The sequence below is a fragment of the Diabrotica undecimpunctata genome, chromosome 7 (genome assembly GCF_040954645.1).
Source record: "Diabrotica undecimpunctata isolate CICGRU chromosome 7, icDiaUnde3, whole genome shotgun sequence".
Classification (NCBI taxonomy): domain Eukaryota; kingdom Metazoa; phylum Arthropoda; class Insecta; order Coleoptera; family Chrysomelidae; genus Diabrotica; species Diabrotica undecimpunctata.
Genome location: NC_092809.1, coordinates 141441497 through 141467766, shown reverse-complemented (window position 1 = coordinate 141467766; position 26270 = coordinate 141441497). Strand labels below are relative to the sequence as shown.

Sequence of the window (26270 nt, the reverse complement as noted above, 5' to 3'; positions counted from 1 at the left end):
AAAAGCTCACCAAAGAAACCAAAAGTTAAAAAATTGATAAAATTCTCGTTATAAACAGATATATTACTATAGCGACCACTCTCATTGTGACGTCAAGAGTAGGGGATCTGCTGACAGTGGCCTGCGCAATATCATACCTGGTATTCTTTATATCATGGACCAGACCAAGCTTTATATAGTTTATTTTAGTTCAAAATGTTTTTGTATTGACTTTTTCATTTTTCGACACATTCTCTTGCTTATGGCATTTTTTTCTTTACATATCTTAGTCTCATCAGCGCAATTTGAGCCTAATCTATCATCTAAAAAATTTTGTGATACTGACTCCATTATTATTGATGAAGATTTTTTAGTCAGGAAATACGTTCTCGGTCTCAGAGCTTTTAGCATCGTTTAACAAAAATAAAACAACAACTGGAGTATCGAAAATAAATTATATATTATCTAATAGATAACTTTGGAATATAAAGGTTCATAATTTACAGTAGGAATAAAAATATTCGATCACATTGTTCTCTTAAGATTATTTTACCCTATTTTTATATAAAATTAAATATTGTACTTATTAATACTACCTAATATATCATACAAAAATTGCCTAGGCATCGACCATCATGGCGAGATACAGTGCTTGTCAGTTGATGTTGCTCAAACGTCGAGACCTCGACCAAGATCTTTCCCTGGCGCTGGCGAACATGATGTAGAATAAGTTTGTGCCGATGTTAATGCCAGCTGCAAGGTAGAAGACCATTCTCCATTGTCCGAGGGTTTCCTTTAAACAAGAAAATCATTATTCACACATTTACAGTCTATTAGTTGGGTCTTTGCACAAGTATGATATTGCTCACGAATTATTTTATATACTACTCTCCAAAATTAATGCACATGCATCATCTGCATATGATACATGAAATGCAAATGTATCATAAGTTTGAAGCTGTTTTTCTTCTAAACCGTTGATTGGATTTCAATGATTTTTTCTCAAATTATGGGTCTATTTCTAAGAAATTACTGTATTAATGTTTTCTAAGAAATATTAACGTTTTACACGTATACGGGGGGTAAAAATAAAGTTATGTTTTTTCATATCTTGTTAATATTACAAGATAGCTTCATCTTTTCTCGACATTTTGGTAAAAAATTATCTCGATATCTCTATTATCAACGATTATACAGAACTTTCACTGTAACAAGTTGTTATAGACGTTTAAAGCAAAGAAAACATTCCTTGCATAAAATTTATTGACATTTAATACAACTAAAGCGTAAGAAAATATAACCTTAATAATTTTTAACAAGTTCCCTCTCCTAAAAACACTTAACGAGTATTTCCGTCACTATTTCTAATCACTTCTTCACAGCGACGAGGCATACTTAAAAGACAGATAGTGGTTATCGGCTCCTCAGTTCACGATCAATAATCTCCTACAAATTCTCTAGAGGATTTAGATCAGGGCTGCAGGGCGGCCAGTTCATTGTTTGTTTCCCAAACTTGTCCAAATAATCACGGACCAACCATTACAGATCCTCCATTGAATAAAGTCATAGGTCTTATGTTATACTGTTCATAGCGTTCTCTTGGAAGTCGAATAAGTCTTAGATGTCTATCTGAGCTATATAAGTAATACCTCGATTTATCTGTGAACAACACGTGCTCCCAGTCATCAACATTCCAGTCAATGTGGTCTCTGGCAAGTTGCAATCTAGGTACCTACTTCTACGATTATTAACGTTTAAAACTATGTAGTTCTCTGACTGATATCCTGACATGCAAATTTTGTTCAACAAGACCTTTGTATAGTGTTCCTACTAATTTGAATATTATGAACATCTGCCACTTGCATTTGTAAATGTCTCATTGTGTCAGAACGTTCTCATATAGCACGAAGCCTAATAAACTGATCTTGACGTGGTGTTGTGAGTCTTCCTCTTCCTTGTCTACGCCGTCTCGTATGGTCGTTTGTTTCTCGGAAACGTTGAATGACTCGTGATATTGTAGTATGAGATACTCTTAACCTTAAGCCTATTTTACGATAACTTAACCCTGTATCAGCTAAAGTAATTGCCTGCACATATTCATCTCGGCTCAGATTTCTTGAAATACGGTACATATGTACATGGTGAATTGTAAACAATATTGTCAGTGTAACTGCTTTCATTAATGAGTATTACAATTCAATAAAATTACGTTATGCTTTGAACTTACTTTTCTTTTTTGATAATAAAGATATCGAGATGATTTTCATACGAAAATTTTGAAAAAAAAAAATGAGGTTATCTTACAACATGAATCAAATGTAGCATTTGTTTCGAATTCTAAATTTTACAAGGTGTTTCGAAATACGACAAAAAAACACAACTTTATTCATACACCCCTATAAAGGTAAAACGTTGAGATTTCTCAGAAAACATTAAAACAGTAATTACTTAGAAAAATAGCTTAAAAATTGTGGTACAGTTGAGGAGGTGCGTTATTTTTGGAGAGTAGAAAATTAATGCTTAAAACGTACTTTTCTCTTTTGATAATAGAGAAATCAAGATGATTTTTTAACGAAAATGTTGAGAAAGAATGAAGCTATCTCAAAATATTAATAAGATGTAGCGTTTTTTTCTAATAAATTCCACAGGGTGCTGCAAAATAAGAAGAAAAAACATAACTTTATTTTTACACTCCGTATATAATTAAAACGTCGATATTTCTCAGAAAACATTGGTACGATAATTCCTTAGAATTGTCCCTATAACGTGAAAATAAAAACATCATCCAATCAACAGTTCAACAGAAAAATAGCTTCGAAATCATACTACATTTGACGTCGTGCGTTAATTTTGGAGAGTAGTGTATATGTATTGTCCTGCAAAATGAACTAAAATAAAAAACTAACTATTTTAGAAAAGAGAATTTCAGTGATGCCATCAGTATTAATGTATAATTCTTGTGCCCATTTTATCAAAAATTTGCCACTAAAAATAGATGATAATCAAATCTAAAGCAAGTCACTTAAACCCAGCTAGGCAATTCATAATTACAGAGTATATAAATTGGTAATGTTAGAATGTGACTAATGCAAAAATCAAGTTAAAATATGCTTAGGTGTCCTTCTTATCTTTATATGTAGGTACACGTGTGTATTTTGGATATACACAATAAATATGATTTTAGTTGTTACTTGATACATCAATTACGATTATTTTAATCCAAAGATGATAAGCCAAAAAAAAAAATTACAAAAAATAGAGTACGACAAAATTTTATTATCAAGCAAAATAGAACATTGGGGAGACTGTGTAGACACTTACCTGTCCTTGTATTATAAGCCCTATCACGTACGGAGCCAAAAATCCACACATATTGGCTGCAGAGTTAGTAATTCCGTACATAGTACCTGCATACTGTGGACTCAACGCGATGTGATTCATTTGGTTCCCTGCATATACAGCACCGCCGAACGTAGCTGTAAGAGCCAGCAGCAGCTGGGTTGCTACCTTGTCACAACCCACGTATGCTACGCCGAGTAATCCAATAGAAGGAATAACTGACGCTAAAATGGAACACAATACCAATAAATTAAAGCGCTTCATATTTAATTTATTAAATTGTAGCAAATATGTTTGTGTGACGCCGCTGACAGAATAAATTTTGGAAGTTTGAAGAAGTTTACTAAAATTTAGTGTTTAGTTACACTCTTTATCACACAACGACTTTAATTGAAGTACGAGACGTGTTTTTTAAGTAAGTACCGTTTTGGAATTGAAAAAAGACGTGCAAAGATATGGCAATAATTTTATTTTTACATGAAAGCCTGTACCTTAATCTACTTTTCTACATAATTTCCGTGAATATTGAGGCACTTGTCATAACGTGGCACCAGTTTTTGAATACCCTCCTGATAAAATTCTGCCGCCTGACTTGTTAACCACTGCATCACAAATGTTTTGACTTCGTTATCGTCTTGAAGACGCTGACCGCCCATGTGTTTCTTCAAGTGCTGGAACAAATGGTAGTCGTTGGCGCCAGATCAGGGCTGTATGGAGGATGATCTAGAGTTTCCCATTTAAATGATTTGATGAGATCTTTGGTCTGATTAGCCACATGTGGACGGGCATTGTCATGCAGCAAAACGATACCCTTACTCAACTTGCCACGTCTTTTGTTCTGGATTGCACGACGCAGATTTTTCAATGTCTCACAATAAGACGCTGCATTGATTGTCTCATTACGAGGCAGAAACTCCACTAGCAATACTCTTTTTCTGTCCCAAAAAACTGTGCACATGATTTTCCGGGCAGAAATTGTTTGCTTAAACTTCACTCTTTTGGGTGATGATGAATGTCGCCATTCCATGGATTGTTGTTTCGATTCTGGTGTGACGTAGGCCACCCACGTTTCGTCACCAGTAACAATTTGGTCTAAAAAATCTTCACCTTCACTGTGGTACCGCTCAAGGAAAGTCAATGCACTGCCTAAACGTTGGGTTTTATGCAAATCCGTCAACATTTTTGGAACCCAATGTGAACACAATTTCCGGTAATTCAAGTTCTCGGTAACAATGCGATACAAAACACTACGAGAATACTGAGGAAAGCAGTCGGACAATGATGAAATTGTAAAGCGTCTGTTTTCTCTCACCTTTTCGTCCACTTTCTGCACCAAATTTTCATTAACGACCGAAGGACGCCCACTCCGTTCTTCATCATGCACATTTGTGCGGCCATCTTTAAATGCTCTCACCCATTTCCTTACCATTCCATCACTCATAATGTTTTGTCCGTAAACTTCAACGATCTCACGATGAATATCGATCGGTTTTACGCCTTTAGCACTAAGAAATCGTATAACAGCCCGTACTTCACAATCAGCGTGACTCACGATTGTTGGAGGCATCTTAAACACTGGAGTAAACAAGTATACAATGAAGAATCAGACTGTAATGGCGTCAGTGCATAGACAAGAGATGTAGGTAACCAGCGCTCATGCGCGGAACGCCGACCGTAGCGCTGCGGCGGCGGAATCGCAAAACGGTACTTACTTAAAAAACATGCCTCGTACTTGCAGGAAAAAAGGTAACAGCATCTTGAGGTTTGCTTTTTTTCCCTTTATAAATTTCCTCACCACAGTACAAATATTTACTGTTTTCCTTGCGGTATAAATTTTTTTCATCAATAAATAGAGAAAATAATTAAAGAATATATTTTGTATAAATAACTTACCTACGGAATTGAACACCTTGTATGATGTTGATAGCGATAAGTACCCTTTACTAAGTAACCAATCAGCGAATATGCTGAACAATATACCTCCAATCCAACTTGTGAAATATGGAACAGCCGAAAGCAAAGCATCCTAAAATAACGAAGAATTTATTTCAATACAATATTACAGCAAACGGAAATTATGGCTAGGTTACAGTAGGTATCTGCGAAATTTTACGATTTATTTAACCAATGCCACTAGAATAGGTCTTTTTTAAAATCTGCGCGATAAAACTTTACAGTAATTGACGTTTGATGTACATTATGGTAATAACTGTATATAAGATTTAATGCACATTTTAATGTCATGTTGTGTACTGTTGATTTATTGGCGGATGTCGCTTTTGCCAAATTTCTATAAATTTCTCAAAATCATAGGATTTGGAATGTTTCTGAGACATGTTTTCAAACATCTACTATCGAATCCTTTCTTCAGAGCTAAATGTATGTGCAACGGTAGAATATTTCCAATGTAACTTCTGCCTGTCGTATGGGGCGATTACAAGGGGTAACTGTACAATCCACCAATCCTACTGTGGACATTTACCACTCTATATCATGAAACTCAGAGAGATTACTTGAATAGGTGAAGAAACATCTTCAGGCTGAACAAATCAATTCATCAGACTACATTGTCTCTATTTTGGACATGTGGCTCTATACAGATCTCGCTGCATGGGCAAACACGTACACACCTTCCAATTTAGACTATGGACTCTTCAAAAATAAGCTGCTACATTATAATGCCCAGATAGTAGAGTAGATGACAAAAACAGCATTAGAAACCATTATCGTCCAGTTCCAGATTACTAAGCTTAAGAGTAAGACACTATATATGACTGGAAAATACTAAATTTCCTGCTTAATTCAGTTATTTATCTTACTTCAGGAGAACCCAGACCAGTTATTCCAGTAAAATAGATCAACTGGACCAAAAAAATAAGTTGGAGGAGGAATATCATTTCCAGATTCAGAGAACGGGGTGTATATATGCAAAACACAGCAAATGTAGAGTCTAGGGTAAAGGAGAAATAATATCCTCTATACCAACCAGATCGGTGATAAAATTCTCTCTCTCTCTCTCTCTCTCACACACACACACACACACACACACACACACACACACACACACACACAATCTAGAATGAGTTTTTTTATTATTCTAAAGATGGTACCACTGGTTGATAAAAAGTGTAGATCTGTCAATGTATTGCAGAAATTAAAGAATATGGTATTGTATAATCGTCTAATAACTGAGGGAGACTTAGTAGAAGCCCTAGAGATCTTACTAGGCAGTGTGATCAATATATTGACTTGGGATGAATTGGTGAAGTTTGGGATTTTGCAAAGCTGTGTGACTTTCTCAGCAACCTTTGGAGCGTTTTAGAAAGAAGAAAAAGAATCTAATGCTTCGTTTTACCAGTATGGAAAAGACTTTGGACTACCAAGATGATCCTAAACCAAACGAGCGCTGTGAATCCGGTACTTCGACTCCGAAACGAGTTCGGTTCTAGAAATTGACCAAGAAAGTGTTAGCATCAAAATTTTTTGGTATACAAAAGAATGTTTTCTCGTGAATTACCTCCAAATTGATAAAAAAAAGTAACGCAGATTATTATTGTAACCATCTGGGATACGAGCATGTAAAAATTCGTGAGAAAAAACCTACTTTACAAAAAGAAAAAACCCTTAAAAAAAGATAATTGACACACTGTAAAGGAGAAATACAAAAATAAAAAAGAGATATTTAAGATAATTATACCAGATCTTGCCCAATTAAGAAAAGGGTCATTCGACAGAGATGGTGACATCGAACGTTATATCTTTTTCAGCGGCAGATGGAAAAATAACTGGACTCGAAAAATTAGGTATATTTATATTAGAGAAAAAAAGTACCTTGATTCAATTAACGGTTTACGGGGACTACGTTCAACAAAGCTTGACTTTAGACCGAGGTTGTCAGGGAATAGCTGTGCCCTTTGCAGATAATAAACCGCATCTTAAAAGGGATCATTATTTAGAATATTTCAAAGGAAATATTTAGGGCTAACGGAACTTTTACAAACACTTTCATTAACTTAGGCCACAGCAACCAAACTCAGAGTAGCCCAAAGAAGAATGGAATGGTTGTTACTTGGACTGACTCTCGGAGACAGAGTTAGAAACAGGAAATAAGAAAAAGGACAGGGATCACAGATATCATAGAGCACATAGCGTGGTTGAAGTGGAACTGGGCGCTGGGCGGGCCATGTGGCCAGAATGAATGACTGGCGGTGGACCCAAAAAATTAAAGTGTGGAGACTACGAGCAGGCAGAAAGCAGAGGTAGAGCACCTACACGATGTCAAAAGAATCGCTGAAGACCGATAGAACTGGAAGAAATTAGGGGAGGCCTATGTTCAACTTTGGATGCAGAAGGCTGGATGATGATGATAAACGGGACTTTTTTTTAGTATTAAAATTTGCAAACTGCTCATAAAAAAATCTTGAGAGATTGGACGGCAGAGAAATGATTGAATATACGGGATATGCCACGAAATTAAAAAAATAAAAATATTGAAACCTGGAAGTTTTTTGTTACGTTACAATGTCAAGTGATTTTTTTTTATTTTGCTTTTATTTTAAGTAGTTTTAGTAAAAATTATGATATGTATGTGTGTATTAATGCTTAGCATGTTTGCTTTTGAATTTTTTTACCTTGTGTTTCTATGGCATGTATATCTACATGTAAAAATATTATTTTAAAAATTTTGTAGAATAGTGGGCAATGCCCGTGTATAAATAAATAAAAATGCTCCTTCAGAATTCAATCGAATTATAGATAATGGTATTTATCTATCAAGAAGCAAATTAGGATTCTGCTACACAATCTAACAAACCGGAAAAGTAAATAGGCTAGAACCGGCCTCATTCCAACATGTTAAAGCCTATAAGAGAACGATAAGGTTCATTCTGGTCATTTTTATCTTGTCAAGATCACGTCAAATGTCATGCTTTATACCAAAATGTTACAAAATTGCGAGACGTTCAGACGGGACCTTGAAATGATGAAAAAATTACCAGTATGAACCTTATGAATTTTCTTATGGGATTTACAGGGGAGCGATGAGTTTAAGACATATTCTATTCTTTTGCGGTGTCTATACAGCAATCACGTCAGATTTTATATCGCTTTCTTGTGTCCATAACCTATCAAGGCATCACTCTTCCCCGAATTGATTCTAATTGAGTCGAACGTCGACATTCTAACTTTTAACTATTTTGAAGATGATGTAGACAAAATAAACTACAGCTCACCGAATGTGACATGGTAGGTAACACAACTTTTACACTTAGTGTACTGCCACCGGCCACGTTATAATTGGTGAGCGTTAAGCTGTACTGTACGAATTTTTGTATAACGATACTTACCGATTGTATATCAAAGTGTAAAATTTGTGCCATATACGTTGGTAGTTCTGTCAACTGGGTGTAAAATGCCCAAGACTGACCACATTGTGTTACTAATATAGCCCATAAAGGCATGCACCGTAACATATGTTTCCATGGTATTGAAGACCTATCACGGTCGTCCTAAAAAATAGAAGTTTCAAATTAACAAATTTATTTACGAGTTTATTTACAAATTAATATTATATTTGTTTTTTCCAACAGTTTATTCCCTGCGCTTGGGAACATTTTGACAGAAGCATTATCGAAAACAAACGTACAACACAAAAATTCCTACCACTCATTATTAATAGGTGAAATAAAGTATGTATGACAGTATGTAACAATCTTATATAATTAGTCTGGTTCTAAATTTACATAAATATTATAAAATTTTTGTTTGTAGCATAATTCCTCATAATTAAATTAAGAAATACTCCAGTTGTCAGAGACGAAAATGCCACTGAACCTCTTAACTTAAAATCATACGAACAAACTGATATCAAACTAAAATATCAATTTTAGGACGCCAAAGAAATGCAAAAAACTTTACCACTTTTACCCTCGGGCTTTCCCTTAAAACCCCCCTCGTAGAGAGGGGAAAACGGAAAAAAATCGATTTACCAAGAATCTGTAAGCCATAGAAAAAAATGTTTCAAATAAAAAATGTAACTAAGATAATTTTGAACAAAAATGTTTATCAGCATTTTTTATGCAGAATGAACCGTTCTATCAGAAAAAACGCTTGAAGCGGTCGGCAATTTTTATTGTCATTTACGCGCGCGAAATCAATGTTCAATAAAATTTGTATCAGCTCGACGGTAAAAATTTGATATCTCTTGATCCGAGTGTCCTATCGACAAAAATCAAGATGCATTATAAAGGTAAACACTGCAGCTTTTGTACGCAATTTTTGTATTTTGTCGTAAAGAAACTGAGTTTGTATAAATGTGTTAAATAAATAAACGTGGCGTGATTTTTGCCAATTTTTATGATTCTCATGAGATCAATATCCCTTTTATTAACCAACCAGTATGGAGTTTCGATAACTAGGGCCTAATCTTGGAAAACTATAACATGAAATTTTAGTTTTGAGTTTTGACAACAAATGTGAGGCATTTGAAATATGCTTAAAAACGCTGAATTTAAACTTTCACATTACAAACGATCTGAAACATTTAAAACTGCTCATTTTTAATTACATTAATACATTTTTTAAAACTACTCATCTTCTGCTACAAATTACACGCAAAACCATATTCTTGGAGGCATTTCCCGTGACGTGCGATTGTTTGTAATGTAAAAGTTTAAATTCTGCGTTTTTTAGTCATATTTCAAATGCCTCATATTGTTGCCACAACTGTTTTGAAGATTGGCCTCTAAAAATCGAAATTTCACTCATCATCAATTAGACTATATTTGTCCACTGCTGAACGTAGGCCTCCCGTAAAATTTTCCACCTATTTCTATCTTGAGCTTCCTGCATCCAGTTTGTGGTGATGCGCTTGATATCATCCGTCCATCTAATCGGTGGTCGTCCTCTGCTTCGATATGCCTCTTGCCTTGGTCGCCATTCCAGAATGTTTCTGGTCCATCTATCAACCGTTAATCTGGTAACATGTCCGGTCCAAGCCCATTTAGCCATAGCTATTTTTTCAACTGCATCTGTGACTCCTGCTCTTCTTCTTATTTCTAGGTTTGGTACTTTATCTCTGATGGTATTACCTAATATTGATCTTTCCATAGCGCGTTGTGTAACTCTTATTTTATCTATTGTTCTTTTTGTCATAGTCAGTGTATCTGCACCATATGTAAGAACCGGTAAAACGTACTGGTTAAAAACCTTTCTTTTTAAACAAACTGGGATAATAGACTTGAAAATGTTATTCAATCTACCAAAGGCAGCTCCATGTGAGACCTACCCTTCTTTGTATTTCAGTTGTCTGATTATCTCGACCTAAGCGAATCTCATGCCCTAGATATTTGGAAGCTATTACTTGGACTATGACTACTATGGCTCTCAATCAGAATTTTACCGCTGACTACAAGGTTGGTCATAAATTTTGTCTCTGAGGTGTTAATTTTAAGACCAATTGTTTTTGACACTTTATAGAGCGTGTGCAGCATTTCTGTAGCTTTATCAACTCTATCAGATATTAAAACGATGTCATCGGCAAATCTTAGGTGGTTCAGATCTTCCCCATTTATATTAATTCCCATGTTATCCTCTCGTTCCATTCGCTTGAACATATATTGAAGAACAGCTGTAAACAATTTAGGGGAGATAGTACCACCCTGTCTAATTCCACGTTCTATTCGAAACTTCTTGGTATCTTCATGAAGGCGGACACAAGCTGTACCAGTTTCGTAAATACTTTTAATCAAGGTGATATATAGGTAGTCAATGCGGCAGTCAGCCAATGCTCGAAGCATTTTATGATGATCTATAGTATCAAACGCCTTTTCATAATCTACGAATATAAGAAAGATAGGCTTCTTATACTCTGTACACTTTTCTATTAGCGTTTTTATAACTTGTAGATGATCATTCCAATGACCGGTTAATTAAAGTAATGAATTTTATTGAGCTCACGAGAATTGTAAAAATGGCAAAAATCGCGAAATGTTTATTTATTGAACAGATTTCCAGTAAAATACAAATATGTACAAGAAAGCTCTGCGTTCTTTATCTTTAAAACGCATTTTGATTTTTGTCGATAGCACACTCTGTTCAAAAGATATCGAATTTTTGATATCTTTTGACTTCAACTTGATACACATTTTATTTGACATTGATTTCGCGGCCCCAACTGACATTTAAAATCGCCGGTCACTTCAAGCGTTGTTTCTGAGAGAACGGTTCATTCTATAGAAAAAGTGCTAAGTAACATTTTTATCCAGAATTATCTCAGCTTCATTTTTTATTTAAAATTTTTTTTCTACAGCGTACAAGTCGATTGGTAAAACGACTTTGGTAAATCGTTTTTTTTTTGAGTTTTTACCCATCTACGAGGGCGGTTTTAGGGGGTAAAAGTGGTAAACTTTTTTGCATCTTTTTTGTGGTCCACAATTGATATTCTATGCAAAATTCAGCTTGTTCATATGATTTTTAGGGGTCAAATCTCCGACAACTGGACTAAAAAACCCAGAAGGAAAAAATTATTTTCGTTTCTAAAACATTAAAGTAAACCCGTCAACTTCGTACTCAGTGGTTGTCATGCCGGTCAAAAATCAAAAAAAAAATTCGGGTGAAAGGACCTCAATTTGGACAACCATCTTAATAGTATATTGTTTTATGCTTTATAATATTCAACTGTCAATCGGTATTTTTTGTATTTTGATAATTTACTTCTATATTTATAAATTTTAAAATTTTTCATTGTACTTAATTATTTTTGTGATTGTGATTTTGTGATCTTCATAATTCGACTCTGAATAGATGAATTTATAATAATAATCATACATTTTCCTCATTTTATAATTCCTTACACTGTGCGAAATTGTCAACGTCAAAACTGAATGATATGCACCGGTTTTATAAGGAAATGCCCAATATATGTCAAGTAACATACCTGAGGTCCTATACTTGCTAAAATAAAAGCTTTCTCCTGCGGATCGATCCTTGGATGTGACATTGGAGTATCGTATATTAACAGTATCCAAAATAAGTACCAGACGATGCCCAATACTCCGAAAATATAAAAACTTAAAGGCCAACCATTATCTAATTTTAGGGAACACAGCCATCCGGATATTGGTAACGAAAGGATCGTTCCAAAATTGGTACCTGAAAGTAAAATATATACAAAAAAGATAATAAAAAAGTAAAACAAAACTTAAATAAAAGATCTTTTGGATATTATTAATATTAGGACAGAATGAAGATAGACTCAAATGAAGCTTTAGGGCATGAAATAGTGTTGTTTCGCAGTGTTGAAATTTACAATTAAAAATAAAACGCATACAATCAAAAGCAATATGATATATAAAAAATCATCATCATCATCCAGCCTCAAGAGTCCACTGCTGAACATAGGCCTCTTCCTCATGTTTCCAACCCCGTCTATCTTGCGCCGCTCTCATCCAGTTTTTATTGAGTCTTCTTAAATCGTCAGTCCATCTTGTAGGTGGTCGACCGACGCTTCTCTTGTCTTCCCTTGGCCTCCATTCCAATAACCTCTTTGTCCATCGCCCATCTGTCATTCTGGCTATGTGTCCTGCCCATCTCCATTTTAGTCTGGCTATCTTCTCGATGATGTCAGTCACTCCGGTTCTTCTCCTGATGTCTTCGTTGGTTATTCTGCCTCGCAGGGTTATTCCTAACATGGACCGCTCCATTCTTCTCTGCGTGACTCTCAGTTTGGTAGCTGCTGCTTTTGTTAATGTAAGTGTTTCTGCTCCGTACGTCAAGACTGGGAGGACGCACTGATCAAATACCTTTCTCTTTAGGCATGTGGGCAGTTCACTTTTAAAAGTTTCTCTCAGTTTTCCAAATGCTGCCCACCCAAGGCCGATTCTTCTCTTCAGTTCATGAGTCTGTTTATCCCTGCCAATCATAATTTCATGTCCCAGGTATTTATATCAATCTACGAGTTCTATTTCTTTCCCACCAATACTGATGTTCTGGTTGGGTACCAAATTGGTCATGATTTTTGTTTTCGAGATATTTATATTTAAACCTACACTTTCTGTAGCCACAACGAGTTCCTGTACCATATCTCTTGCCATACCTAGATCTTCAGCTATTATAAGTATATCATCGGCGAAACGTAAGTTGTTTAGATATTCTCCATCTATTTTTATTCCCTTTGTCATCCAATCCAAACTCTTAAAAGCATGTTCTAGCACCGTATTAAAAAGTTTAGGTGACATTGGGTCTCCTTGTCTAACCCCCCGTTCTATTTTTATGCGATTACTGTTAGTATGTAATCTGACAGTGGTTGTTGCCTGCAGGTATATTTTGTATAATAATTTAGTATATCTATAATCTAGCCTGCATTCTTTAAGTGCCTGTAATATTTTGCTTAGCTCAACTGTGTCAAAGGCTTTGTGAAAATCGATAAATATTAGAACTAGCGGTTTATTGTATTCCACTGCTTTCTCTATTAGGGTTTTTATACTTTGTAGATGGTCATTTGTTCCGTAACTTTTTCGGAATCCTGCCTGTTCCCTTGGTTGATAAGTCTCTAATTTTCTTTCCATTCTCTTAACTAGTATTCGCGTAAACAACTTATATATATGGCTGAGGAGGCTAATCGGTCTGTAATTCTCTAAATTTGCTTTGTCTCCTGCTTTGTGTAATAGAATCATAGTAGCGTTGGTCCAGTCTGTTGGAATATTGGCGCTGTGAAGGCAGATATTGAAAAGTTGTTTAATTTTTTCAAGTAATACATCCCCTCCAATTTTTAGTGCTTCTGATACTATTCCATCTTCACCCGAGGTTCAATTATTTTTCATTTTCTTCAGGGCTTCTTTGATTTCTGATTTTGTTATATCGGGCATTAAATCTGATCCTTGGTTTAATACCCCAGTTTTTAGTGTAATTGGAGGTTCCGTATTGTTATCTTTTTTTCTTGATCTATATAACTCTGTGTAGAACTCTTCGACTATTCTTAATATTTCATCTCTGTTCGTTGTTTCTTCTCCAGTGCTGTTTCTCAGTTTGTTAATTTCTATTTTCCCCTTTTGTACGCTCCTCTTCAAAACTTTCATGTTCTTATTTTGCTCTATTGCCTGTTTTGTTTTTTCTACATTGTAGTTTCTTATGTCTTTTCTTATTGCTTTTATGATCGTCTTATTTATTTTTATATAAAAAATAATAGTTTAGAATTACCAAAAAAAAGGAAATAGTTTTAAAACAGTTTCTGAAAAGCAAATAGTAAAATTTCAGTATGAATAATAAAGTTAAAAAGACATCTGTTGCAATCTGGCAACTGCTTTGGAAACTTGGAAACAAATATTTATTCGTTCGTGTTTTATATAAATTAAAAATTGCAGAATACATATCCAATATAATAGAAATGTACTTTTTAAAAGATTTTTATATTTGAAGCCAACGATACATCGCTGTTTGGAGCATATTACATATACATTATAAATATATGGCAACACTGCCAAACACCAATAGTTCGTTCTGTGAAGCTTCACTTGAAGCTATCTTCATGCTGCCTTAAATTAATTATGTCCAATCTCTGATACTGATGGTAAAAATGGGACTATACTGATTTGATCAAAGGCTTTAAATTAATTTTATTGAAAAACAAGGAAGTGCAGTATATACCTAACCATTTCATAGGTTATTAAACAAGCGACAACTTTTTGTGTAGTGAAGTTAGGTACAAAAACCGACACAAAAGGAACAGATCAATTTAATGTCATGATTGTTAATTTTAATTAAAATAAACTTTTAACTGAAATTAATTTGTAAAAAAAACGTGGTAATAGTTTCGAAGTCACCTGGTTGAGATCTACGAAAACTGAATTTTTTCACGTGCACTTGGGAATTATGTAACATAATAATACTACGACGTCATCGATAAAATGAGGGTAGACTGTGACATTACTCACAAATAATGCATGTTTTTTGGTTAGAGACGTATATTTTTAGAAGTTAGTTTGAGAAGATTAAGTAAAAATGGCATGTAATGTAGCAAAAAGCAAAAATTATCGAATATTATTTCCACACAAATTTAAAAGTAAATGGCGATTGTCAGACACTACAGAACACTAATAATTAATTTTGACTAAAGAGTGCCCAAATCGGCGCAAACACACCAATGGCACCATTTTAATTGTCGACTCTAAAGTAATTCTTTTTTTGTGTTAACTCATTTTGCGGAATTTGCTTATGATTCCGAACTATCACATTGGAAATAGACCACACTCCTATTCGCTCCGTGTGTGACCATGGTAGGGGTACCTTGAAACGATGCCAGCGTGCGTAGCGGCGAAATATGACACAATTGGAGTCTTTATACGCATAAATTTTATCAAAAATGTGTGCAAATATATATTGCGTATTTAATTGTGCTCATAATAGCAAAAATAGCAAGTGTAGTTTTTATAGGTTTCCAAAGATTACATATAAATTAGAGAAAAGAAAAAGATGGATCCGTGCGATTAATATGAAAAAGTAAATATCACATAACATCATTTTTATGCAATTAAAATAGGAAATATTTAAATAATTTACCTTAAATGATATTTTATAAGGCTTCAAGCTAACTGCAGAGTGCCTGATGACTTTTATATCATAACTTTTACTATTACTGTTTTTAATTATATGCTCTTTCACGTGAAAAACTTGATTTGCCAGTACTAGATTTTTAACTTTTCTTTTCCGTTTGGGCTTAAAAAGATATAGTATGATGAATTTTAAGAAACCCAGTTTTTAATACTACATTTATTTTGTACATAAACTGAAAAAATATAGTTAAAAAGTTAATTATTAATAATTGTCAATTTCGCCTGCATTTAACAATGTCAAACATATGTCATTAATGTCATATGTTTAACCTGAAAATTGGTAGACTCCAAAACTGTCAGATGAAGGCGGTAGGTGTCGCGTCAGTCACGCACAGAGCGAATATGTTTTATAAAAGTAACAAAGAGAGATTAAACGAGTTTAAGATCAGACTATTTTCTTTAAATTTGTGTTTTCAAGAAAGCAAAAAATTGTAAAGAATAAATTAGGCTATGCGGAAGTGACTAACATTCCGATTGAAGGAATGTTTAATGCATAGCCTACTCTAATTACGATATTTTTTTTTTGTGGTTCCATATAATTCGTTTATATAATACTTACCCGCATAAACATACGCCGCAAATTTGCTTCTTTCCAAAGGAGGAATCCATCTAGCTAACATAGCGTGCATCGAAGGAAAAGTGACACCCTAAAAATAACATTGTTGTATTTCAGAAGTGCTTTAGATGCTCATACGAGGCGTACACCAAAAATTTTACACAAATAACAGAAGGAAAGTATATTTTTGCGAAAAAAACAGCTTTGCTGTGTTTCAAAGTATTCGCATCTAAGATCAATACACTTTTGCATTCGAACAAACGAATCGTCGAAGTATTTATGCCAGTCCTAAATAAATATCTCAGAAATGAGATTTTTATATGCTTTGACCGCCTATTCGGCGTCTTAAAACTTGTAATTTGATTGATTCTCGAAAACGCAAAGAAATCAGAACGTGACGAGTCAGGATTGTATACAGGATGCATTGTCTGCACATCGTACAAAAATTTTTATGAGAAATTTTTTTTCTTGTTTTGAATTGATCGTTTTGAAAATTTTTTGGTGCTAAACTCGTCGATGGATTTTCAATAGATCAATGTTGTTTTACAAAATTACATTTAAGAAGTCGAGTAACTTCCGCTAGATGGCTCTGTGCAAAATTTTTAGTGTAGCCTCGTATTAGTTTTTTCATCAATTTTCTTGAGAAACGAAGAGCCATATATAGCATTATTGTCTGAGAGATAATTGTGAGAAAATGACTACAAATGAAGAAGAAAGTGTATTGCACTTCGAATTACTTCTACACCGTAGATATTCTTCAGATTTAGCCTCCAGTTACTATTGGTTGTTTAAAAATCTCAAAAAATTTTTTCAGGACAAGATATTTGTACTCAGATGAAGAATTTACTGAAGAAACTGGAAGAAACTTTGAAACCAGCGGCAGATAGTTCTACAAAAGAGCATTGAAATTGGAATCGATATATAACTATAATACATGTTGATGAAAAGGTTGAATTTTGTTTCTTTACTGAATGAAGTTTTATAACTCTTACCAATAGCAAGCTTAATTGTTATCTCAACTGTACAATCAATCTCATAGATAAATATCAGTAGAAAAAGCATTTTAGATAAATGAAAAATTTCTTACCTCGCCCATTCCTTCCAAAACTCTAACGATAATAAATAGTGTAAAGTTCATTCTCGCAGCAATTGGTGTAAGTAGAGTGAAGATCGAAGTGACCAAAACACCTATTCCATATACTCGCTTGCTGCCAAAAATCTCAGCCAATCGACCGCCTGGCACCTGAGTTAGCACATATCCGTAGAAAAACGATCCCAGCACTATACTTTGCGTCTTTTCGTCCCAGTCGAATTCACCCGGTGTCTAAAAAAGAAAAATTAAAGTAACAATTAATGGGAAAATCCCAGAAAAATTAAAGATTATTCTTAAACCTGCTCTATTAGAAAAATTTCTAAATCGAAGTCGCTCGTCAATATAAATTCGAGCATACCTTCCTTTTGGTCTCCTCCATACTCATCCGTGGCATTCATCTGCGATTCAAATCATGCGACATATCTGAGAACAGTGCACACGTCAAATGAATTCAGACAAAAGGTAATATTGCAATTCGATGCCTGTTTTGGAATTACAAGCCTTGTTCATTCATTAGTATTCAACTTATCTAACGTCTTGGAGAAAAACCGCTGTAGCCGTTCTATTCAGTAAAATAGTATTGTCCAGAACCTCGTCATCTCTTGTGGTGGTCAATATGTTTGTTTAAATCCTGGTCTTTTGGTTATTTGACCTATCAATCTATCTCATCTGCATTCGCCTAATTAAGCCTCTTTCCTTTTTTTCATTTTTCCCGTTTCTTGCTATATTCCGGTGAATTTTTTTAAATCGTCCCAAATGTCTTTGTGGTAGTCATTGTCCTCTCATTATAGATTAAATGTTTGCCGCTCTTACTTAGAGGTCTTTAATTCGCTTATTGCGGTGAATGACTCCGCATTCTTCTTGTATATTATCAGTTTGTTGTATGACTTGGCTTTCGACAAAAATTTTTCCACTCGTTTCGATCTGAGCATAGGTCCCTCATGTTTCTCACTTTTAGAATTTTCATATCTCTCCTGGTCTGGTCCTTCCATCTCTGTCTAGGTCTTCCCATTGGTCTTTCAGTTTATGGCTTCCATCTTGTTACCTTCTTAATCAGTAGGTCGTTTTTCTTCTCTCCCTAGTGTCCCAGATATCTTAGTCTCTACACTTTAATAAATTTAACTATATCTTCTCCCTTTATATCTCTTATTTCATGGTTCATATTTCTTCTCACTTCCCAGTTTTCCATTCTTATCAGGTTCATAATTCTTTTGAGGAGTTTCCCTTCGAATAATCTTAATCTCTCTTGATCTTTATCCGTGAGACACTTCGTTAAGTTTCTCAGCCAGGATTTTTTCTACACATGACCCAGATATGACGCTTTCTTCTTTTTAACAGTTGTTAATGATTCCATCTCTTTACCCATTCATCTTAATGAGTCAATACCTGTGTTGGTCACTATGTCTGTTCGAGGTATTCACAGTATACCTTTCTAAAGCCTTTAACATTTGTATAGTTGCTGCTGTTAACGTCCACTCCTCTACTCCGTAAAGTAGCGTAGAGAGTATGTAACATTTCGTAGAGCGCCATCGGATGCTAACGCTTAGGTTGTGGTTGCTTATAGTTTCTTTAATTCCACTGGCCTTGACACAAGAATTATTACTACCTATAGTGGAATATCAGAACATTCATAGAGAAATTCGTTGACTATCAAAATTTCTTGACTATCACAGACCTATGATTCAGTCGAACTGTGAATACGCGAGAGTAGACTCGAGATATAAGATCCTGCTAAATCATATACGCAAACAAATACACATTCAGGGAGAAGTGAGACCATGCTATACGATTTCTCTATACGGCTCTAGAGGACGTTTTCAAGCAGCTTAACTAGGAGCAAAAAGGTCGAAATATTGTCGGATGATATCTGAGTTGAACACAAATAGAAGAGAAAGCAGTAGAATTTAATACACCTGCATTTAAGTGTTTTATCGACCTCACTAAAGTCTTCGATTGTACTAGACTACAAGATGTGATTGAACTTTTGCACATACACTATAACAGCCACTATAACACAGATAACAAAGGATATTAACTCTGGTCACAAAACAAAAATAAAAATAGGAACCGAACTAACGGAGGAAGTCAACATTCAATCAGGAATAAGACTGGGTGATAGCTTGAGCTCGTTATTGTTTAACTTGATAATGGACAAGCTAATAAAAGAAGTAAAAAAGTCAGGAACAGAGTACAAAATGGGCAACAGAGCAATAAAGATTCTATGCTACGCAGGTGACGCAGTAATAATATCAAATAATGAAGATGACCTACAACGAATGGTCCACGCTTTGGAAGCGTGGCAATAAAAACAAAACCCTTTGTTATTGCTAGGGATCCAGTAAGATACAAAATTGTAATAAACTAAGAAATAATAGAACAAGTATCGAAATTCAACTATCTGGGAACGCAAATATCGTATTATGGAAACATCTCCGAAGGAACCCGCATACAAGCTAATAAAGCAGCGTACGTGTCAGGATGCCTAAGGGACGTGATATGGAAAAATAAGAACATGAGGATAGAAGGAAAAAAACACTTGTTGGTGGATATAAGATGTGTACTACCGATATTAACCTATGCTATAGAAACAAGACCAGAAACAACAATTACAAAGCAAATATTAAGAACAACAGAGATGAAAACACTGAGGGCGATAGCAGGTAAAACTTTAAGAGACAGGATCCCTAAAGACCGCTTTACAGCTCGCAAGAAAACTTGCTGCAATTTCTTGCGTGACTAACTTTCATGCAAGTCTTTATGTGCGATTTGACAGCTTGCAACTCGGCTTGCAATGCAATTAATATCGATATTTTTACTATCAAACTGAAATAATCAGCTGACGACATACTGCACATGCTCGTAGGCAACTTTCTTGCGTCTTGTAGGTATAATTGCAAGCTGTAAAACGGACTTTATACACAAATCAGAGACATGTATAAAGTACATGATATCGTCAGATGGGGATGCCAAAGAAGACGAGAATGGGACCACACCATGAGAACACATTAACAGCATGGGAAGAGAGAGATTTGTCCGAATAGTAAGAGATGGAAAACCAGAAGGTAAAAGACCACAAGGCAAACAAACATAATAAATATATATATATATATATATATATATATATATATATATATATATATATATATATATATATATATATATATATATATATATATATATATATGTATATATATAATATATATATATATATATATATATATATATATATATATATGTTTGTTTTGAGGTTTCCGCGGGAGCTATATGTGCTGTCACTATTTTTCCGGGTTTGACTCCGCGTTGTAAAATGCTGGTTTTCTTGAAAACCATTGTTTTGGCGACGTTTCGGCAAGGTCTCACTTGCCATTCTCAAGCCTGGTCTGGTCTAGACCAGTACTAATCGAGTAACGACGAGAAGTAGATCCACCAGGCTTGAGAATGGCAAGTGAGACCTTGCCGAAACGTCGCCAAAACAATGGTTTTCAAGAAAACCAGCATTTTACAACGCGGAGTCAAACCCGGAAAAATAGTGACAGCATATATATATATATATATATATATATATATATATATATATATATATATATATATATATATATATATATATACATATATTAAAAGGTCTTAAAAACTCACAATTGAATTTTTCTATTGATTTTCCTAACTCTCTTCGATCCATGTGTACATGTTCCATCCAATTTCTTATCCTTACTTTTTGTCAATCTTTCTTACTTATGCCAAACAACTTTTTTCATGAACATCCCCTTCTCTGCGACTCTCAGCAAGGAATCCTTTCCACCTTCTGTCTGCCATTCTCGTCAGGTTCCTAATCAACTTTAATCAGTTTTCTTCTTTCTCTCGGTTTGTAGTTTAATATGTGTTTAGTTAATTGACTTTCGTCCATTCTGTTTATATTTTGTTTCATATACTGTTCTTAGTGCGAGTTATAATGCAAAATAATGAAATTAATGCAAGAAAGATAAATTTCATGGCGCCGCTGTCTCAGAAATTAGTTTAATATCTTTCCAATCAACTACTAAGAATAACAGAAAACAGAGTACGAATTAATGATTTCAATCTTCGAAATAAGACATGTTAAGAAAAAGAACTGTCGTCCAATGCCGGTTCCAAATTCAGATAAAATTGGAAGGTTGAGCAAAGTGCTAACAATCCTTTCTCATAAAAAAAAACTATTGTTACAGTAGGTACTACCATGAAGCACTTATCTTTTATTATTATGAGATATTTCTCCTTGCGGTTGAAAATTTTTGTCTAGTAGTTGGTTTAAATATCCTAATTAAGAATAATAGTCACTATATCGCTTTTGTACCTCATTATTTAACACGACTAAATTTTAATGGAACAATTAACTTGATAAGACAACTAGTAAAAAACTTTTTCATAAAAATCGCCATATTAATCATATAGCGTCAGAGAAAGCAATAAATATTTATTAAAACGTTTGAAAACTCATTTTTCACATCGACTACCTACAAGTAAAATGTGAGAAAGGTGTGAATAAATTTAAAGATATATCTAAACAAAAATGAGAATCTGGTGTTAACAACTCGCTCTTGTTTTACAAAGCTTATATTCGCTCTCTAATAGATTATGGGTGTACATTATATCGTTCATCCTCAAACACTAACTTATGTATGTTAGATAGAATACATCTTAAATCTATAAAAATATGTTTAGTGACAATGAAATTGTGACCAAATTATCAAACAAACATTCGAATCCATCAATTATATAAACAAACATTACTTGGAGAAATTTTCCACTTCAACAAAAAGGTAATGGAAATGTCTATTTCACATAACAACAGAAGGGCTGAGTTTAATTTTAAGACAGGCTTTTGATAGTACCTATTTATTTTTTGTATTCTCTTCCCAAATCAGCACCCCCTGAATAAAATTCTCACCATCTCCTCTGCTTAAATTCGATAGCTGAATTTTTAAGCAATAATGGTTCAAGCAAATTCCAATAGTGTTGAATTCAGCTCAGATTTGATTTGATATGATAATAAAACTTTCAAAGGAAGGTACAAAGACTGATAATTGAAATATTGTTCTGTATTGCCAGAATTGCTCTATTAAAAAACTGTTCTATATAATGGTGGAGTAAATTCATTGAAATTAGTGCAGTAGATAAAATAATATAGTTGCAAATATACAAATTGTATGGTTTCCAGATAGCCAAATATGAATCCTCTTAGATTCATTCAACTATGATTTGCATCACTTCATTGCAAAATGTACAAATCATTTTTTAAAAGCACAAAAAAGTCCACAATTATAAATAAAAGGTGATTGCCACTCATACAATCCATACATTATCACCATCCGACTGTTTGTAATTCACTTGTTGTTATATTTAAGTAAATGAGATAATCCAGGCACTTATTAAAATTATGTAAAATATTTATCACATCAACATTGTTATTGTGCCTAGTGGATATAAATAAACTAACAAATATTGAAATTATTCAATGCTTATAATCCTTGGGAAGTAACTGTGATAAAAAAAATTATATAAGTAGTATAAATAAACAGTTTATAGCAAACTGTTAACATAATTTTCAAAATTTGTCATTTCCTGGGAATAGGGTTTACTAACTATATAAAAATATCTATTAAAATATTGTCAACAGAAATATAGAAACATAATAAAGGTTTTCTTCATTGTATTACATACAAATCTAGAATTAAAAGACGAAAAAACATGAAATAAACAAGAAAATGTACAGTTTAGTAGGAGTGGAAAATAAGTAGACAAGATTACCTAATATAGAAGATAAATTAGAGAAAAAATATAAAAACTGCTAAATTGAATTGTGACTCAAAATAGAAAGATAAAAATAACAGCAAATTATAAAATTTGAGAGCCATTCAAAAAGAGGGACTTGTAGATTGTGTGTGTGTGTGTGTGTGTGTGTGTGTGTGTGTGTGTGTGTGTGTGTGTGTGTGAGAGAGAGAGAGAGAGAGAGAGAGAGAGAGAGAGAGAGAGAGAAGGATTGTGACATAAAGACTTCACTTCTTTTAACCAACATTTAATGTATGTAGACATTTTTAGACCAATAATAGAGAACAAGAATAAGAATATGACTCTATGCAAGAAGAAAATCATCTAGACACAACTGCTGTTAGACATAACTCCTATGATTTTAATCATATTACTAAGTAGTTACTATTTTTTCATAGCCTCATTATCATATTTGTTTGTTTTTTCCTTACTCTTTTATTCTTATCCTTATTTGTTGCTAGTTGCTAGCCCCATTTACCTTCACCAAATACTTTATTATTTGTTTTTCTAATTGTCCACTTGCTTTGTCCCATTTTCATACATCTCCATCAATTATTAGCTTAGTAAATTCAACTTCAGCAGATTATACCTTCTTCTGCTCTTATTTTTAATTATTTTCTTATCTCTTTATATCTGTCTTAGTTGGACAATTTATAATAGAGATCGTTTTTTATTTAAAGTAGTTTAAAAACTATTTTTTTACCTTAATAAAAGGAAAATAGGATAATAATCTAAAACATATATACAAATGCATTCAATAATCATCAGCTGATTATATATTCTATGATGAGCTTTTTTCAGTGTGCAATACAAAGAAAATAACAAGGGAAAAAGGAAAAGTTGAAGAAATAAAAAACAATTCAAAGGAAGAAAAGTACTTGGAACAGATATTTGACAAAGAAATAAGAAAGAAATAAATTAAATTTAACTGAAAATTAAATTAAACCACATAATTATTATAAATAGTTTGTAACGAACTGTTACCATAATTTCCAAATATTTCTCATTGACTGCCAATAGTGAAATATAACTTGTATCTTATTAAAACACTGCCAACACAAACATAAAAACAAAGTGAAAGAGAATAATGTTAGGTGGTGGTACTATAAGAGACATAGGACTAGACTGAAAGAGAAAGAGTGGGGGAAAAGGGGAGGATGATGAAAAATATATGAATCTACAGACAAAATTTTGTGTTCTGTCAACTTCAGAACCAGTTTAATACTATATTGATGTTCCAAACTTTAAAAATCAAAATCTACTTTTGATGACAAAAAAATGATAATAGGCAATACAAGTATCACCTTGCAAGAAGAAAAACTAGACTATAATATTAGAAACAAATCATCACCATACTGACTTACAACCCTATTTGGGTCCTAGCCTCAAGAATTTCACTCTAGTTGTTCTTATCTATAGCCTTCCTCTGCCAAGCACATATTCCCTTATTTCTCATATCTTCAACTGTGTTATCAAGGAACCTAGTTCTGGGCCTTCCTCTTCTTGCCCTGTCCACATCAGACTATCTTAATATATTTTACAATATCTGGTTCCTGTTATATTCTATAAAGTTTCGAAGTTGTATCTTCTTCTCCACACTCTATTGTCATTCACTGCTCCATAGGTTCACCTTAGTACTTTTCTTTCCAAACATCCTAACATGTTTTCATTCTGAACCATATGTTAGGACTGGGTGTATTATTGTTTTGTAGAGTTTTACTTTTATATTTCTCGATATAATTGAGGATTTAAGAAGGAGATTGACCCAAAAATATCACCTGCTAATCATACAATAGGCAAACAAATATAAACAAATCTCCTACGATTTTATTACCAACAAAAAAAGGAAGGAAGGCAAAACTGATTTTAGTTATCATGGAATAATAATTATACATAATATGTAATATTCATGCATTGTTATCAATTCTCATAAAAATATTAATTTGGTTTTGTAATACTAATCTACCATGTATACTTCACACCTAATGTCATTTCAAATAAATTGATTTGGTGACTAACATGTTGATTGCCATAAAAAAATAATTGAGAATACCAATGATACATTTCCATACATAAAATTATTTAACAATAATTTTCGTAGTTCATATTGATTACTTAATTAGAAAAATCTACTTACAACAGTGCCATTTGTATTTGTGCTATTGTCTGTAACAGGACAATGATCATAAGAGTTATTAGTGAAAACGGGTTGGGTGGTATTGACCATGGCTACAATTGCTACTGATAAGTTAACTCTCATTGCATATACATTGGCAAAGCCTAAAAAGCCCAATATACCTAAAATATGTCGGGCCTTTAAGCAGTTTGTGGTATCTTCAACTAAAAAAAAGAAATGTCATTACATATTTCCTTAACAATTCGTTAAAAAATTACCCTCAGGAGGAAGAATTCTAGTCGTCTCGTCTTCATCTTCATAAATACTTTCAGTATCACTCTCTTCTCCATTGTTTTCGGAATTTTCTTTAGGGACATACATTTTTAATTAAAGCAAAATTTTATTAAATGGAATTTCTCTAGTTATAATAAAAGTGACTCATAACTTTTAATATTATGTGATAAAGTTCAAACTTATTGTTTCCATTCGCATATGATTACAAATTTATTATCAACAAAGAAATCCAAAAAATAAACTTGTAAATGTGGGTGTCAGTGTCAGGTGTCGCCAGTGTCACTTTACTGACAAAACCGTCAAAACCATCGAGTTAGGACAAAACGTGACAATGACAAAACCAAAATAAATAAAAACTGCTTACTGATGTCAAGTCGATGTCAAATCACAATTCACAAAACGTCGAATTAGCGGGCAGGCAACCTAAAAATGAATGGAAATATTTAATAAAAATCGGTTTCCATAGTAACGCCAATCATA

General features: G+C 33.6%; 1 protein-coding gene across 1 annotated transcript; it reads right to left on the bottom strand.

Moving 5' to 3' along the window:
- Positions 1–415: 415 nt before the first annotated feature.
- Positions 416–26140, bottom strand: MFS10 (major facilitator superfamily transporter 10). The gene is made up of 9 exons (XM_072538373.1): positions 25775–26140; positions 25518–25720; positions 17570–17806; positions 16486–16573; positions 12254–12468; positions 8664–8825; positions 5212–5344; positions 3301–3542; positions 416–772 (listed from the first exon to the last, which is right to left on the bottom strand). Exons 1-9 carry the CDS (start codon positions 25875–25877, stop codon positions 635–637), a joined length of 1521 nt encoding a protein of 506 aa, XP_072394474.1. The 5' UTR covers positions 25878–26140; the 3' UTR covers positions 416–634.
- Between the last annotated feature and the right edge of the window lie 130 nt (positions 26141–26270).